At 40.6% G+C, this 17791-nt stretch overlaps 1 protein-coding gene across 2 annotated transcripts; it reads left to right on the forward strand.

Moving 5' to 3' along the window:
* The first annotated feature begins 3765 nt into the window (after positions 1-3765).
* On the forward strand, positions 3766-17289 carry BZW1 (basic leucine zipper and W2 domains 1). 2 transcript variants are annotated; one of them, XM_007108156.3, is made up of 12 exons: positions 3766-3893; positions 5104-5177; positions 7264-7440; positions 10176-10270; positions 11064-11129; positions 11948-12083; positions 12840-12949; positions 13085-13255; positions 13710-13856; positions 14374-14512; positions 16075-16197; positions 16618-17289. In XM_007108156.3, the coding sequence occupies exons 2-12, from the start codon at positions 5114-5116 to the stop codon at positions 16647-16649; spliced, it is 1260 nt and encodes a 419-aa protein (XP_007108218.1). In that variant the 5' UTR covers positions 3766-3893; positions 5104-5113; the 3' UTR covers positions 16650-17289. The 2 variants fall into 2 exon arrangements, with proteins under 2 accessions (XP_007108218.1, XP_023980298.1); XM_024124530.2 differs by lacking the exons at positions 3766-3893; positions 5104-5177; positions 10176-10270 and having other exon boundaries at positions 7363-7446.
* The last annotated feature ends 502 nt before the right edge of the window (positions 17290-17791 follow it).

The raw sequence follows: 17791 nt of genomic DNA on the forward strand, positions 1-17791 counted from the left end.
TATTGCAAAGGCCTAATTGCTTCTATCAAAAATAACCATGTTTTGGTAGGACAATCTTTTCACAGGTACTCTTGGAAGACAAAGACCTTAAGCATCACACCTTGAAACCTGGAGATTTTGTCTTTTGGAAAAGAAACCTCCAGAACACCTTGCTGGAGAGGGCCCTTTCAAGTACTACTAACCAACCCTTGTGCCACCAAACTCCAGGAAACAGACTCTTGGATTCATATGACACACTAAAGAAAGAACCAAACTCTGACTGGAACTGCAAATCACCTGGTGACCTGACAGTAAAGATTTTTCAGAATTGAAGCAGATGACATCTAATGAGACAGTTTTCCCAAGATACAGAGAAGGCCTGTTGGAAGTTTGTTGCTGAACCTTTGATAATGACATAATACTTCAGATAATCTCCAATCTCTATAATCTTGATAACATATGGACATTAAATAAAAAGTGCTTTGAGGGTTCTCCCTCGAATGTGACCTCAATAGGTTTCCAATCTGTGCACTTTCCCCCAGTATGAGACACTACACCCAGGAAAGATCCTTCCTGGCACTGACGATCAAAAAGCCATTGAAACTGGAAAACCTGACTCTTGATCAGCAGTGCTTTCAGAGAAAGATCTTGATCAAAAGGGGGAACCATAAAAAATTAATAAACGGAAACCTCAATTGAATAGAGTTGGGAGACCAGCAGGGGGAGCACTCATGGCCTGGGACAAGAGCAGAGCCCAATAAGAAAACTCTTTTTTCCTAATGACAACTCAGCCAGTGAAAAGCCATGGACTCTTTGTTTGCTATAGCCCTCCCCACTTCCTTTTCCCCTCTATAAAAGAGTTCTCCTTTCCCTGCTGTGCCAAGACTTGCATGTGTCTCACCATGGGTGCAGACCATTAATTGCAATTATCTGCTGATCCCAGATAAACCTATTTTTACTGGAGAAATAACTGGCAGTCTGTTTTAGGTCAAGAACACACATACATATATGCATACATACATATGTATTTATGAGTGTGTGTGTATATATGATACAGTATCTAAGCCAGGTTCATCAGGTGTTCTATAATCTTCTATTCAAAGCATAGGAGTATAAATACTTTTCCCAGATCATTTTCCAAGGGAGGCAATGTGCTTGTTGAAACAGGCCCTTGGCATCTTCCTAGCTACGGGAATAAAGACCTATTGTTACTTGTCCTTGAAAAAGAAGCATCTATTTCCACCACCAAAGTTAAAAGCAATATCAAGCTCACATGTTGCAACTAACACCTTTCATCTAAGTAGGTCAAAATTTTTAATCCAAAAGTACTATGGGGATATCACAGCAAAGGCAGAGTAAAGAGGTCAGCAAATCCTCTCTCCAAAAAAACTAGAAAACTGGGTAAAATTGTCCAAAACTACCATTTCAGGACTCTAGAAATCAACCAAAGGGCAACGACAAATTTAGAAGTTTATTCATGAAAAACTGCTAAACCTCAGATAAGAACAGGAATTCTGTGGCATTCCTCTCTGGAAGGAAAGAATAAAGATCAGAGTGGAAATTAATGAAATAAAACAAAAAATAGAGAAAAATCAATGAAACCAGAAGATTTTTGTTTCTTTGAAAACATCAACAAACTGATCAACCTTTAGCTATACTGACCAAGAAAAAAAAAGAGAAGACACAAATTTACCAAAATAGGACTGAAACAAGAGACCTCACTGCCAACGTTAAAGATATTAAAATGATTATAATAAAATATTATGAACAACTTCATGCCAACAAATTAGACAATTTAGATGAAATGACAAATTCCTAGAAAGACACAAATTACCAAAGTTGACTAATGAAGAAAGAGAAAATCTGAACAGATCTATAACAAGTAAAGGATTTGAACTATTAATTTAAAATATTCTCATAAAGGAAAGCCCCAGTCCATATAGCTTCACTGATGAATTCTATCAAATATTTTGAAAAGAAATACCAGTCCTATACAAATATTATAAAGAATGCCAGGAATGATTAATAAAATATGGTCATTCATGAAATAAATCTTAATTCAAAGTAGGGAAGCCAATCTGGCCTATCAATGACAAAAGTTCCAAAATACTTTTAATCATAAGACACTGTCTCAAGGACTTCCCTGGTGGCTCAGGGGCTAAGAATCTGCCTGCCAATGCAGGGGGCATGGGTTCGAGCACTGGTCCGGGAAGATCCCACATGCCAAAGAGCAACTAAGCCTGTGCGCCACAACTACTGAGCCCGTGAGCCACAACTACTGAAGCCTGTGCACCTAGAGCCCTCGTTCTGCAACACGAGAAGCCGGCGCACCACAAGGAAGAGTAGCCCCCATTCGCCACGGTCCTTTGTGACCACCTAGAAGCGTGGGATAGGGAGGGTGGGAGGGAGACTGAAGAGGGATGAGATATGGGGATATATGTATATGTATAGCTGATTCACTTTGTTATAAAGCAGAAACTAATACATCATTGTAGAGCAATTATACTCCAATAAAGACGTTAAAAAAAAATGAGCCAGCAAATACAAAGGACTATGCAGAGGTAACCAGGAGAGTTGGAGTGAAGTAACACCCTAAAATGCTCAAGATTGAAAGAATCACTGGATTTGGCAATAATTCTGGGAAAGAACTCTGAGAAAGTAATTTTCCATGAAGTTGGGAGGAGCATGGGGCAAAGATCAGATTTTTAAGGAAAAATAAATCAACTAAAACAAACTAATTTACCAAATGTTTGATAAGGAGGAGAAGCAGGGTCTAAGAAAGGTGATTTTAGGAACAAACCCTGTTTTTAGGGTTTCTCTGGTAGTAGGAGAGTAAGGAAGCAGATGGAGAGGCAAACAACTAAGGTACAAACGGAATAAAAATATGAGACTAGATCCTGGAGACACTGTGCCTCGCTATTTGTACAGGTTTATAACGTCCACAGTGCTTTTCGCACTTTTCGTCCCCCAGCTCTCTGATGATACATCCTCTAATTCAGTGATTCACACATGAGGTGCCTAGACTGGCAGTATCAAGCATCATAGGGACCTTGTTAGAAATGCACATTCTTGGGTCCCACACCAGATCTACCTAATTCAGGCGAAGCTCAGCAAGGTGTTTTAACAAGTCCTCCAGAGGATTCTGATGGTCTCCAAGTTCCCACAACCATCATTCTCAGGATGGAACTACCAAGACCACTGCAAGGATGGCGGCCGCAGTCGGAGGGCCGAACTTCCTTCCGACCCCTATCTGGATTTTCCTTGCTCCTAAGAGGGGCAGTGCACAACTGCACCCAGCCAGCACCGCAGAGCAATGTTGCCCCGCTTCGGACTTAGCCTGAGCAAGTGCTGCCAAGCCCAGCAGGAGTAGAGACCATGTATGGACCCCTTAGCAAACTCGGGCTACGCCCACGAAGGGCCCGGGCGCCCCCAGCCCTCGGACTTCGACTTCCGGCGCTAGTGGGGCGTGGGGGGTGGGGGGACTCGGTGGGGAAGGGACTCAGGCCGGACGTGTCCAACTTCCTCGACACTGGCAGGGGTGGGGGGGATATTCGTTCTCCTAACCCCTCCAGGGGCTAACTAAGAGGCCGGAGGACACGGCGATGGAGGAAAGATGGGCTAGTCTAGGCTAAGTGTCCGGGAAATCTGGAATCCAATAGAGGAATAAAGAGCCTTTGAAAATCCTCTTCGCTTCCTTTTCCTCCTTTCCTACCCCACGCCCCGAAGCCGCCATCAGGGAGGGGCGGGCGGAGCACCAGAGGAAGAAATCTCGCGATAGGAGACCAGCCGGGGCGGGGGTGGCACCTCTTCCCTCCTCCTCCCCTCCTTTCGTTAGTTCCGGTCGCAGAGGAGACACCGCCGCAGTTGCCGCCACCTCCGGGATTTCTGGCTCTTTTCTCTTCGCCTTAAATTCGGTGAGGCGCGGGGCCCGCTCGTCTCGGCCCGAGGTTGCGGCCCGTAGTCGCTGGGTAGAAGATGAGGGAGGCGGCAGGTCCTGTGCGGCCCGGTTTGGATGGGCCCGGGCGGAGGCCGCCGCATGAGGCCGGATCAGATCCGGCGCCGGGATTCAGAGGTCGGGGCCGCTGCTTCAGCAGGGAGGCCGAGGGGCGGGTACCCGGGCCGGAACGTGGGGCCCGAGTGTGCCCCGTGGCGCCACAGGCGGAGGCAGTGGGCTGGGCAGGTCCCCCTGCGGCCCTGCCCGGCCTGGGTAACAAAGCGGCCGCGGCCTCTGTTGGGTGATGTACGCGTGGGGGGTTTCGGCGGGCGGGGCGGAGGAGCCGCCACCACCACTGCGGCCGCGGCCGCCTCCGCCGCCGCTGCTGCTTTCGCGGGAGGAGGGCGGATGTACGGGGCGGCTGGGCCCCAGCCGCGAAGCGCCTCGGCGCCTGTGGTCCGTTCGCTGCAGCGGCCGCCACCGCCAACAACGGGGTCAGTAGAGAGGGGGCTGAGGGCGAGGAGCAGCCCTTCCGGCTCCCCGCCGTGCCCAAGGGGGTCCTGGGCGGGAGGCACGGGAAGGGTTGGATGGGGAGACAACGTGCCCAGGGAGGCGGCTTGTATTGTAAGGTACGGGGCGGAGGAGGCTAGGCCGGCTCTCAGCTCCTTTCTCAGGCTGGAGTGGTGGAAGCGGACGCTGCGGTCACGGGCACGACTTCAGAGTAGGGTAGTGCTCCTCATAACCAGGCCCCTCGATGAAGGAATTCGCCCTCTGATAGGCGTCTTTAAATTGACATGCATATTTTGGATACCTCCTGACTGTGGTGGTCATCTCTCTTAGTTCTCTGTGGTTCTCAGAGTGGTGGAAGATGTAGGCGAATTTAAAGAGGAAGAGACTAAACTCTGTTTATGGTGGGTGATTTGCCACTAGTCGCTGTGGCGCTGAAAAGTCATTTAAAAGTGTGCTTCATGTTTCATCTTTGAAGGGTTTTGTGTAGGGAGAAATGCAGGTTTTGAACTTAAGTTTAATTCAAGCAAAGGTAATTCTGTGTGCCTGCCCCAGGTCTCTTGCTAGGCTGGAAGTGTATGTTCTATGTGGTTTACATGTGACTAGGCCAGGGTTTGATGCTTTGTTTTTAAAATGGATGTTATGGCACTGATATTTTTAAGGCCTTATTTTTACTTCCCTAGGGTGTCTTTTATGAATAATCAAAAGCAGCAAAAGCCAACGCTATCAGGCCAGCGTTTTAAAACCAGAAAAAGAGGTAAATATTTATATTTTAATAATGTCTCTCTTCAGACCTCCAAAGTAACTTATGTCTTGGTTCCTCTGGCAAGCTGTTGCTTAGCATTAAAACCTAAAGAGAAAGTACCGAAAGGAACTTGAATTTCTAGTTGACTGCCATTTCAGATATACCCTTAATATTTGTACTATCTTTAAGACTTTTGGTATCAACATATATGTATCTAAGCAGGCTAGTGAATGATGTTTTTGTTGTGCAGATAAAGCGCCTCTAAAAAAAGAAAGTATGGGCTGCATTTTCACTCGCTAAATTTCATTTAAGGAAACTTTTGCTTGAGGGAAAAGGTTAATTTATAAAAGGAGAGCTCCTAATGTGACTAGTTTCACCCAAACTTTGTGAACATTTGTGGGAGAAAAATCAGACTTTAACCCATGGAAGTTAATTATGGAACAGAGTTCACATTGCATTGTCTTTTGAAACTATTCCCTCACAGACTTAGTAAGAAAACTACGAGAATTATATTAACTACTTCTGTGTATTATCAGGTACTGCGATGAACATTGAATTCTGTAGCAAGGCACTGCACTAGTGACACACAGTTAAATGAGATGTGGTCTCAGGTATATTTTGTATTGGGTTTAATATTTTACCCCTACACTTTTCAGTGTTGTTGCTCAAAAGCACATACTGACCTTATTTTACAGGAAACTTTTAGGAAATAGAGAAGTGGGTAGGCTACTCGTTATAAATTGTGTTTTTCTATCCTGAGTGGCAGACACTTTGAAATATATATCACAGAATCTTTTATGATCTCTGATTGTAGCCTGCCCCCTTACAGCAGGGAGACCAAGGAGTAATCGGATTCTAGTCTTTGCAGATACATTTAGATTTAAGCCAGTAAATTTTCTCAAGAGGAGGCATAGAAGTTGGGAACCAGAGCAATTCTGCACTAATGGAAAACTGTATCCTCAAGTTATGTGGATTACTGATACCGCCTTTGTGTAAATATAGTATCAAATAATTTTATTATTGTTGTTAGTACCAGGAAGAGATGTCACTTCCCCACTTCCAGACTGAGATCACTCATGGCCTCCTAGTTCTTGATGATTGGGTCCTGGGTATGGTGAACAACCATCCCAATTTGCGTGGGACTGAATAGAGTTCCAGGACACAGATCCTTTCAGTGCTAAAAACAAGAAAGTCCCAGGCAAACAGGGAAGAGTTGGTCACCCTAGTGCTGTGTAGAAATTAAGATATAATCTAACCTAGATAGGGAAATCAAACCCTACCCTGGAGTGTGTGATAGTAGCACAGTAAAGGCTAGGTATGTACCCAAGGCACTTTTTAGAGTGCTTTTTATTTTATTTATGTCATTTAATATTCACAACAACTTTATGAGATAGGTCCTACTCTTAATCACCATTTTACCATAGGGAAATTCAGACATGAAGAATGGGGCCAATTGCTCAAATTCAGACAGTTAAGCGGTGATCTCGATTTGAATCAGGCAGTTTGAATCCAGAGCCCTTACTCATAACTGCTACATGACATGTATTGGATACTCACTAAATGTGCTTTCTAAAGATTACCTTAATAAGTATTAAACGAGTGATTTTTTTTTTTTTTTTTAAGCAGAAAGTGTTATGGGCACTTTTAAAGAAAATCAGGAGCTCCCTTTCACTCAGGAATGAAGTTTACCTGAGGTATAGAAGATATCCTAAATTTCAGAAAAGCTCAGAGGCAATGGAAGAGCTTTCCAGGTGGAAATTGTAACCTGGCAGTAGGAACACCAGCTCATTTAGTTCACTTAGGAGACTTGTGTGAAAAAATAGTGGTAGAAAAGCCACACCCTTCTTATGATAGGCAGTCCTGCCTTGCACTTGTAGAGGTGCAACTTGCAAAGCACGTGTGTTTAGTCTCCTGTTGTGTTTACTTGTGTTGCAGGTCTTGGGTAATCTAGGTAGTGTTTGTTTTTTCCAGCTATTGAAATAAATGAAATTGTGATGAATGTGGTTAACTTATTCAGTAGTTATAGCTTCATAAGGTTGTGGTTTCATAGTATTTTAGTAAGCCTTTTAAAACTAAATGTTTTGGGGTTTTCCCCCAGATGAAAAAGAGAGGTTTGACCCTACTCAGTTTCAAGACTGCATTATTCAAGGCTTAACTGAAACTGGTACTGATTTGGAAGCAGTAGCAAAGTTTCTTGATGCTTCTGGAGCAAAACTTGATTACCGCCGATATGCAGAAACACTCTTTGACATTCTGGTGGCCGGTGGAATGCTGGGTAAGTGTCTGGGTCTTGTGGGAAGTGTGTTGTATGGGGATTATGTAGAATCCAGAATATGAACTATTTGACAGACCTATCAAATCAGGGTGGCTTTTTTTTTTTAACCCCCTTATGATTTTCCCATTTTTTTCTTCTCAAATTATAGTAAATTTGCCAATTGCCTTGCTCTCTCTAGCTTTATATATATATATATATATATATATATATATATTTTTTAAGAAGATGTTGTGGGTAGGAGTTTTTATTAATTTTATTTATTTATTTTTGCTGTGTCGGGTCTTCGTTTCTGTGCGAGGGCTTTCTCTAGTTGTGGCAAGTGGGGGCCACTCTTCATCGCGGTGTGCGGGCCTCTCACTATCGCAGCCTCTCTTGTTGCAGAGCACAGGCTCCAGACGCGCAGGCTCAGTAGTTGTGGCTCACGGGCCTAGTTGCTCTGCGGCATGTGGGAACTTCCCAGACCAGGGCTCGAACCCGTGTCCCCTGCATTAGCAGGCAGATTCTCAACCACTGTGCCACCAGGGAAGCCCTAGCTTTATATTTGAAATCCATTACAGAACCATAACATTTGGGGAAGACTTGTCTGACATATAAGTCCCAACAATGTCTTCCATCAGTGATTTTTCCAACTTGTGTTTGTACACTCTCAGTTAATGAAGAAATCCCTATCTCTTTTTCCGTCTTACCAAATACTTTAGAAATTTAACCCTCGTATCCGAGGGTTCTGCAACCATGGATTCAGCAAACTGTGGATCAAAAATATTCCCCGGAGTGGTGGTGGGGGATTGTCCAGAATGTTCCAAAAAGCAAAACTTGCATTTCCCATACTCCAGTAACTATGTAGCATTTACATCGTATTCTGTTTTATAAGTAAGCTAGAGACTGTTTAAAGTATACATAAGCATATGTGTAGGTTATATGTAAGTACTATGCCCTTTCATATAAAGGACTTGAGCATCTGCAGATTCTGGTATCCACCACAGTCCTGGAACCAATTCAGGACAGCTCTGTACTTGAAGACTCTAATCCTGCACTCTTCTATGTATTAGCCACTTGTGGTTATCAATCACTTAGAATGTGGCTAGTACAAATTCAGAGGTACTGAAAATGTAAAATACACAGTGGATTTTAAAGACAATGCTAAAAAGAATGTAAGATATCTCTAATACTTTGAATACTGAAGTGTTAAAATCAATATTTTTGATGTGTTGGGTTAAAGTATATCAAAATAATTTCCCCGTTTATTTATTTATTTATTTTTGGCTGCGTTGGGCCTTCGTTGCAGTGCACGGGCTTTCTCTAGTTGCGGCGAGCAGGGGCTACTCTTCGTTGTGGTGCGCAAGCTTCTTATTGCAGTGGCTTCTCTTGTTGCAGAGCACGGGCTCTAGGCGCGTGGGCTTCAGTAGTTGTGGCTCAGGGGCTCAGTAGTTGCGGCTTGCGGGCTCTAGAGTGCAGGCTCAGTAGTTGTGGCACATGGGCTTAGTTGGTCCGTGGCATGTGGGATCTTCCCGGCCAAGGCTTGAACCCATGTCCCCTGCATTGGCAGGCAGATTCTTAACCACTGCGCCACCGGGGAAGCCCCTCACCTTTTATTTTTAATATGGCTACTAGAAGATTCGAAGTTACATTATGTGCTCACATTATATTTCTACCCATAGCCCTGCTGATTTACTCCTGCCTCCACCCTCAATGGCTCAGACTATCTTAATAGAATGTGCTACTTAGTTATATATTTTTAAAGGATACTGGTAATTTCATTTCCACGGCTCTTTAAAGTATTCCAAAATGTTTTCACAGTAACAGTGTATTGAACCTCGGCCAAGCTGATAGAATCAGAGCTCTATTTGTATACATGCAGGATGGAGGCTTAGAGAGGCTTCAGTAGCTTGCATGTGATCAAACAATTGCTCAGTGGTGGAACGGGAACTTAAATGTTCATATGTTCTAATGCCTAGTCAGATGAGTATCTCTTTTATTGTAGTATCATTTGTAGTAAGAAATGGGAAACATACCTATTTTCTATTCATAATACTGCTATCAATAAGCCGCTTTTAAAAGTTCTTTTTAAAGGATCATTTTTAATAAGGAGGTTTTCAAACATATCCTGGAGAGAATAGTGTAATAAACTAACGATCTGCTACCCAACTTCAGCAATTTTTAACGATCTTACTTCATCTATTACCCCACCGACTTCATCTCCCCTCCCCTGTATTTTAAAGTGTACATCAGACATCATTTTATCCATAAATACTTACAAATGTATCTAAAAGATAAAGTCTCTAACTTGCGGGTTTTTATAGCCCAGCCTCTTTGGAAGTTTGTGAAAGGTTTTCTGTATGGAAAGTCAGAACCAACTCTGAACATCTCCACTTGAGTGATAGATTTGGCACTGCTGAATTAGTGCAGTGAGTGAGTTTCATTGGGTTGCTGAAGAGGGTTATTTTATTTATTCCAGTAAATTGTTTTCACTTTGTTCACACGTATTGAACCAACCAGCCATGTTCCTACTGAGAAATTGACTTTGCTTTCAAATCATCTCAGAATTTTTATCAGTTTATTTTATAATGAGAATCCTTACAGAAAATAAGATTGACTAGTATATACAGATGTTGAACTATAATGTTGTACACCTGAAACATAAAAAAGTTAAGTTAAAGTTTAAAAGAAAGTAAGATTGAAATAATTACTAATTTTAAATGAAGATCATTGCAAATTTTTTGTAAAATATACCTTAGCCCCAGGTGGTACACTGGCAGATGACATGATGCGTACAGATGTCTGTGTGTTCGCAGCACAAGAAGACCTAGAGACCATGCAAGCATTTGCTCAGGTAAATTAAACTTTACATAATTATTTCAGTTAGCTGTTATCCATCTAACTAATGTTTAAGGAATAGTCTGCTTTTAAGAGATTGCTGGTAGCAGGTTGAAAGAATCTGAGCTGAATGTTTAGAGGTGTTCTGGGCGTGCAATATGATGGTTTAGGAACTTAAAAATGTGCTGAGGAAAACAAAATAGAAAAAAATTGAATCAGCTCTCCTTTTCCTATTTGTCCCTCTAAATCCATTTTTTAGGGGAAAAAGTCAAGCTGAAAAAGGAAAATCAGTTCCCTGTAGTGATTTTCATCACTAAATTATTCTGCATGTAGCTTTCTAAGGTGAATGAGTTATAGGCAGATTAGCTTCTTTACCAGTCAAAATCTCATTTGAAAGTTGCATCCATAGTCATGGTTGTGTTACTGTAAGCAAAGAATTAAAATGCGTCTAACCTAGGGATTGTTGTCTATGTCATTAGGAAAGTAGAACTATATTTTATGATCCTTTTCTGTTAATATCCTACAAATGGGTAAATGACTTGTATTTGAGCAATAATTAGTCCATGCTTTGATATTTGGCAATAAAATCTATTGCAGGGTGGCGGTTAAAGTGTTAACAGTATTGGTATATTGTAGGATTTGGGAATTGACAGACTTCCCAAGCTGGTTGAAACATCTGATGAAAGGTTCACTTCTCTGCTATTCTGGAGATACTGTGGAGAGGTCTTAGCTGCCCTGACTTAGATCTTTTGGGAATCTGACATTTTTACGTATGAGGTTATCATTCAGTTCCTTTACTGTTCTTACAGGTTTTTAACAAGTTAATCAGGCGCTACAAATACCTGGAGAAAGGTTTTGAAGATGAAGTTAAAAAGGTATGAGCAGCAGTATGCTTTGTGGAAAACAAAAGGTTGGGGTCAGAGAAGGGAATGTTAAATCCTAATTCTGCCACGGATTTGAGATAATTTTAGATATTTAGGTAGGCTGTCTTTGAAATGAAGTTTGGGGGTATATCATTTTGTAATTTGCTGTACACTGTTTCTTAGCTCTACATCCAAACAAGTGGCAAAGGGGTTAAAATCCAAGTGGGGTTTGTTTAGAGGACAGAGAGTAGCAGATCAGAGCTAAACACATTGACAAAGAGAAATTTAACATACTTGCTCTCTGAGTCTTAGATATTCTACATATAGGTGCACAGAAAATTTGGTAAGGTTAATAGTAACACTTAATGAATATGAGACACTGTCTTAATTATTAACTCATTTAATATTCTCAAAAGCCCTGTGAAACAAGTCTTATTATCCACATTTACATATGAGAAGACTGATACAGAGGTTTAAGTATCTTTTTTTTTTTTTTTTTTTTTTTTTTTTTTTGTGGTACGCGGGCCTCTCACTGTTGTGGCCTCTCCCATTGCGGAGCACAGGCTCCGGACGCGTGGGCTCAGCGGCCATGGCTCACGGGCCCAGCCGCTCCACGGCATGTGGGATCTTCCCGGACCGGGCACGAACCCGTGTTCCCTGGAGGTTAAGTATCTTGCCCAAGGTCACTCAGCTAGTGAGTATTATAACCAAGATATAAACTTGGATGGTTAGGCCCCAGAGCCCACAATTTTAACCAATATAATATGCTTTACTGCTTCTATTTATATAATGCATTTGCTCTTTTAACCCTTAACTATTTACTTTTATAGCTGCTGCTGTTCTTAAAGGGTTTTTCAGAGTCGGAGAGGAACAAGCTGGCTATGTTGACTGGTGTTCTTCTGGCTAATGGAACACTTAACGCATCCATTCTTAATAGCCTTTATAATGAGAATTTGGTTAAAGAAGGTAATCAACCTTTAGTAAAGGATGATCTTTAGTTGGCTGAGGGTGGGGTAGATAAGAGCCTTAAAGATGAACTGATAGGAAAGTTAAGATATAGTTTATGTAGATTTGACTTGTGTGATAGTCTTAGTTTTTTTAACTAGTATCCTTAAATTGGTTCATTTCAACTCATTAGTTATTTAATGTATACCTTTGGCATTTAGGCTTAACGAATTTCTACAGACATACAGCAAATATCCAGGGTCTAGACAAAATGTGATTGATTGTAAAGTAAAAATAGAAATGCTGTGGAAACCCAGAGAGAGGTTAATCCCAACTGGGAAACTTGGGAACATCTTGAGTACAGAAAAAGGGGAAAATGGCAAGCTGAAAAAGAAAATAAGTTCCCTTTTGTGATTTCCATAGTTAAATTATTCTGTACAGTAATTTAAAAGCTAACTTTTTTTTTTATTGCTTAGAGTACTGAGTTACTTAACATGCCTTATTTTTATTCTCACAACAACCCTGTCAAGTGTAAGAATTGTTACTCTCATTTTACACATCAGAAAACAGTTTAACTTGACTAACAGTACACAACTGGCAAATGGTAGAGTAGAGAAATTGGAGTAGAATGGTAAGCAGTGGCAGAGGGAAGTTCAGGGGTAAGCTTGGGGATAAAGTGAATAATCCTGTGTGGTGGAACCTCAGAGGGAGGAAATGGGAGATAGTCATTGAAATCCAGGAAGGTACTTCTGTTAAGTAAGCTCTGTTTTTCTACAGGGGTTTCAGCAGCTTTTGCTGTAAAGCTCTTTAAATCATGGATAAATGAAAAAGATATCAACGCAGTAGCTGCAAGTCTTCGGAAAGTGAGCATGGATAACAGACTGATGGTTTGTAACTTTTCATTCTTCACAGTCTTGAAAGCTTAATAGGCAACTTTCCCATTTTTAATCTGTGAAAAGAGGAAAAGTGTTTTTCTTTATCTGATTTGAAGACCATTTAACCAGATTAAATTCTCCTTTCAGGAACTTTTTCCTGCCAATAAACAAAGCGTTGAACACTTCACAAAGTATTTTACTGAGGCAGGCTTGAAAGAGCTTTCAGAGTATGTTCGGAATCAGCAAACCATAGGAGCTCGTAAGGAACTCCAGAAAGAACTTCAAGAACAGATGTCCCGTGGTGATCCATTTAAGGATGTGAGATATTCTTACTTAAACTATCTTTATATGGCCAAGTTTCTGGCAAAGAAAATTTTTACTCATTTCAGAAACTTTAAAGTATTTCACCAGTGAGTTTTAATAATAGCTGTAGAATGTTATGCTGGGGCTTTGCCTTAATCTTTTTCATATTCATTGCCTTATGGGTACCCAGAAATCATAACACTTGGGGATTTTTGGAAGGTGCAAGCCAATAGACAGACCTTCTGTTTCCATCTTGGTCTTTTCCTAGGTAGTTTGCCTATGTGTAATACAGGGTTTGAACTAGAAGTCCATACCTTCTCGTTCTAAAAGTTCTGTGATTATATATGGTCTCCTGGTCATTGCTAGTGGCATGGAAAGGTGTTTATGCTTTTGTGAAAGGTCTAAGTTTCATGTGTGTAGTATCTACATATCAAACTTATTTCTGTACTAAATTTGGATTCTTTTGCAGATAATTTTGTATGTCAAGGAGGAGATGAAAAAAAACAACATCCCAGAACCAGTTGTCATCGGAATAGTGTGGTCCAGTGTAATGAGCACCGTGGAATGGAACAAAAAAGAGGAGCTTGTAGCAGAGCAAGCCATCAAGCACTTGAAGGTATTAGAACTGTGCCTTGATAAAACATTATTCTTGTAAGTGGGGATAAGTGAACTGTCAGTGTACTTTTCTGAAAGGATTTATCACATCCTGTGCTTCCTGGGGATAAACCACCAGTAAGTAGACAAATAACATATTAACTATTGATGATAACCTTTTAAAAAGTCTGATTTGGGCTTTCTTTGGCTCACAGGTTAAAAACAAATACATATTTAAAAGTAGATTAAACCTGTAATTTGGTCTTTGCTTTTGAGAGAATATTGGAAAACAGGAGGATTCTTTTTTTTCCCTTTAAAATATTAACATTGTATTCACAATTATCTGGAATCCTTGGTGTAGTACTGCTTTTTTGATTTAAATGCTTAATTTTTCTGCTTTACTCTTTTTTTTTTAACTTCCACTAAATAGAATATAATTCACAGTGATTATAAAAGATGAGTTATGTTATGTCTTAGGAATTTATAATAGATGGTCATTGTACTAAATGACTAAATCTTTTCTCCCTTCCCTTTAAAAGCAATACAGCCCTCTACTTGCTGCCTTTACAACTCAAGGTCAGTCTGAGCTGACTCTGTTACTGAAGATTCAGGAGTATTGCTATGACAACATTCATTTCATGAAAGCCTTCCAGAAAATAGTGGTGCTTTTTTATAAAGGTAATTTAAATTTTGAATTTTGTGAATACATTTGACAAATATCCTAGAAAACTCAAAATAATTCTGAGTAGTTGTCTGAACATCAGCACCCTAAAATATTTTACTCTAATCACAGGACTGAGTTGTCTCTGATTTAATTAGTTCCTTTTGAGTGCATTATCTTTAAAACATCTCTAAAGCTTATTAACAAGTTAAAATCTAAAGCCTTCTTGATGAGGCCTCAAACTTTGCCTCCTATACTCCCCCAGTCCTCTTCCCCAGACAGATGATTTTGTTGGTTCCCATATTTTAAACTTAGAGGTCTACCTGCATCCCCAGGTTTTGTTTTGTTTTGTTTTTTTAAAGGATAGGGTGATGAACTCCAAGTACCCTGTGCTTCAGTGATTATCAACTTGTGGTTAGGTTTCTTTAAAGTATCTATACCTCCACTTCCTCCACTCAGATTGTTTGAAATAAATCTTAGAAATCTTCATTTAATTCTGGAAAAGTTAGTAATTAACTTTTAATTTTATCTATAAAACACAGGAACTTTTAAAATCACGGTACCGGGCTTCCCTGGTGGCGCAGTGGTTGAGAATCCGCCTGCCGATGCAGGGGACACTGGTTCGTGCCCCGCTCCGGGAAGATCCCACATGCCGCGGAGCGGCTGGGCCCGTGAGCCATGGCCGCTGGGCCTGCGCATCCGGAGCCTGTGCTCCGCAACAGGAGGGGCCACAACAGTGCGAGGCCCACGTACAGCAAAAAAATAAAAATCACAGTACCATTTCACACCTAAAAAAAAAAAAATTAAAGAGTTATCTATCAAATATCCCTGATCATTTATCACACGATTTCTCCACCTTGGTGCTACTATTTTGGGCCAGATAATTATTTTGTAGGTGACTGTCCTGTGCACTATAGAGTGTTTAACAGCATCCCTGGCATCAGCCCAATAGGTGCTAGTAGCACCTCTCCCCAATGTAACAACCAAGAATGTCTGTAAACATTGTCCAGTGTCCCCAAGGGATAAAACTGCCTTCAGTTGAAAGAGTCACTGGTTTAATAAGGTTGATTTCCTGTTTGTAGGTTCATACACTGGCCACAAGTTGATAAAAGGTTTCTTAATATAGTGTTCTCATTTCATCTTTTCTACTTTAAATTTTAATTCATTGAAGAAACCAGTTAAGAGAGAGTTCTGAATACAGATTTATTTTGTAAGCAACCAAAATATTTGCTTTTCAGTGAGATCTTTTTTGCCATGAAGGCATTTGCACCTTAGGGCAGGGGGTCCCCAACCCCCGGACTGCTACCGGTCTGCGGCCCATCAGGAGCCAGGCCGCACAGCGGGAGGTGAGCAGCGGGCGAGCCAGCGAAGCTTCATCTGCTGCCCCCGTCGCTGGCGTGACCGCCTGAACCATATCTTCCACCCCCACCCCCTATGGAAAAATCTGTCTTCCACGAAACCGGTCCCTGGTGCCAGAAAGGTTGAGGACCGCTGCCTTAGGGGGTTTCTAACTCTGCCTTAGTTAGAGAAGTACTATATGAAAACTCCACGAATGTAAAGGTTGCTCTCTTCTTTATAGCTGAAGTTCTGAGTGAAGAACCCATTCTGAAGTGGTATAAAGATGCACATGTTGCCAAGGGGAAAAGTGTCTTCCTTGAGCAAATGAAAAAGTTTGTAGAGTGGCTCAAAAATGCTGAAGAAGGTAAGTCTTTTCATTTGAGCAGTTTTTTGGTTTTTTTTTGGTAAAGCCTGAGAACTTAGTGTGACCAAGAGTATGTCCATCCATACATGTTGCCTTCTTTCATTCAGGTACCATTTTGTACCTGAATACAGATTTTTGTTCATTTATGACAGACCTGCAAAAACTTATTACTTTAAAGTAGGTGAGGAAAACTAGACTTCAGGTATTTTGATGGCTTGGCCATAATACTATCATTCTTAGGAAATAAGAAAATTTTGAGAATAGTTAATATTTATGAATTTTGAGGTTTACAAATGAATACATTTAATATCCCCCTCGTGAGTAGAGCATTATTAATAAAATTCCTTAAATAAAGCTATAAACAGAAGTTTTGCTTTCTGATACCATGTAATGCTTGACTGCACTTTTCCCCTTTTCTAGAATCTGAGTCTGAAGCTGAAGAAGGTGACTGAATTTGAAACAACACCCTCAGTAAAGCAAACAGGAATTGTAGATAAAATGTCATGTCTCATGTGTCCTGGTTCTTACATCTTCCTACCTCCCTATATCAAGCATGATATAAGGGCTTTCATGGCAAATTTTATTTTAACTGTTTCTATGGTTACTGGAAATGTTGGATTTAGTTTCTAAAACCATGTTTTAAGTAGCTACAGGAGCTATAGATTTGAATCTAATGTTGCATTAGTCTTTTATCTTGTACCTCCTGTATTTTCTACTGTAATAATGTAATTTAAGGCCTTCCACAATGAACAGTTCACTTTTTCCCTGGGTTTTCTATATAAACAGTTTTCAAGATATGATTTGGTTAAAAATAATTTGTTATAAAAATTCTGTTTGCAAATTAAACTGTAAAAGTATCCAGAGTCTCAGAAGGCAGTGATTTGTGTGATAATTTGGTATGCCCGAAGCCCTGCTCATCAATGAAAATCTCATATACAATAATTAGATTCATTAACATGAATCTTGAGTATTTGGACCACTGCTTGCATGTTGATATTTTCTTGCATTTTTAACCCCAGATGTACTTGAGCTCAATTGTTTGCTCTCTGATTTTCATTCCTTAAAATGAAGCCATGGAGAACAAACTTGAAAGTGAGGTGTTTGGGAAATTGTATGTGGCAGAGGTGGTGGGAAGAAAAAAGTTGAGCTTTTACCCATTGAGAAACCTGTGCATTCAGTTTGCTTCTTTCTAGACAAAACAAATGAATATTCTTTTCATACTGCCATTTTCAAGTATACCTTGGAAAAGCCTTGTCATTTAAAGTATTTTACAGTTGTCATACACTTAGATTGGTAAGAAAAGACTCATAAAACAGTATAAGTAAAGCAAATGACTGTACTAAACCCAGAAAATTGTTGAAAGAAAAGTGGTTAGCATGTTCTAATTGGGCTTCTAAATATAACTCATATTTCCTGTTGGCTTAGAGTATTTGTTGCAAAGAATGAAGTGCAGTGATAATGATTATCCTACTTGGTCATACTGGGCCAGCTTCATTCTCTTCACAGATTCATATATGACTCAAGCATCTGCCTATTTACCCCCAGTTGCCAATATTTTAAATTGCCATGAGCCAAATATCTCTTCTGTACAGTT

Source organism: Physeter macrocephalus, chromosome 2 (assembly GCF_002837175.3).
Source record: "Physeter macrocephalus isolate SW-GA chromosome 2, ASM283717v5, whole genome shotgun sequence".
In the NCBI taxonomy this organism is placed as follows: Eukaryota; Metazoa; Chordata; class Mammalia; order Artiodactyla; family Physeteridae; genus Physeter; species Physeter macrocephalus.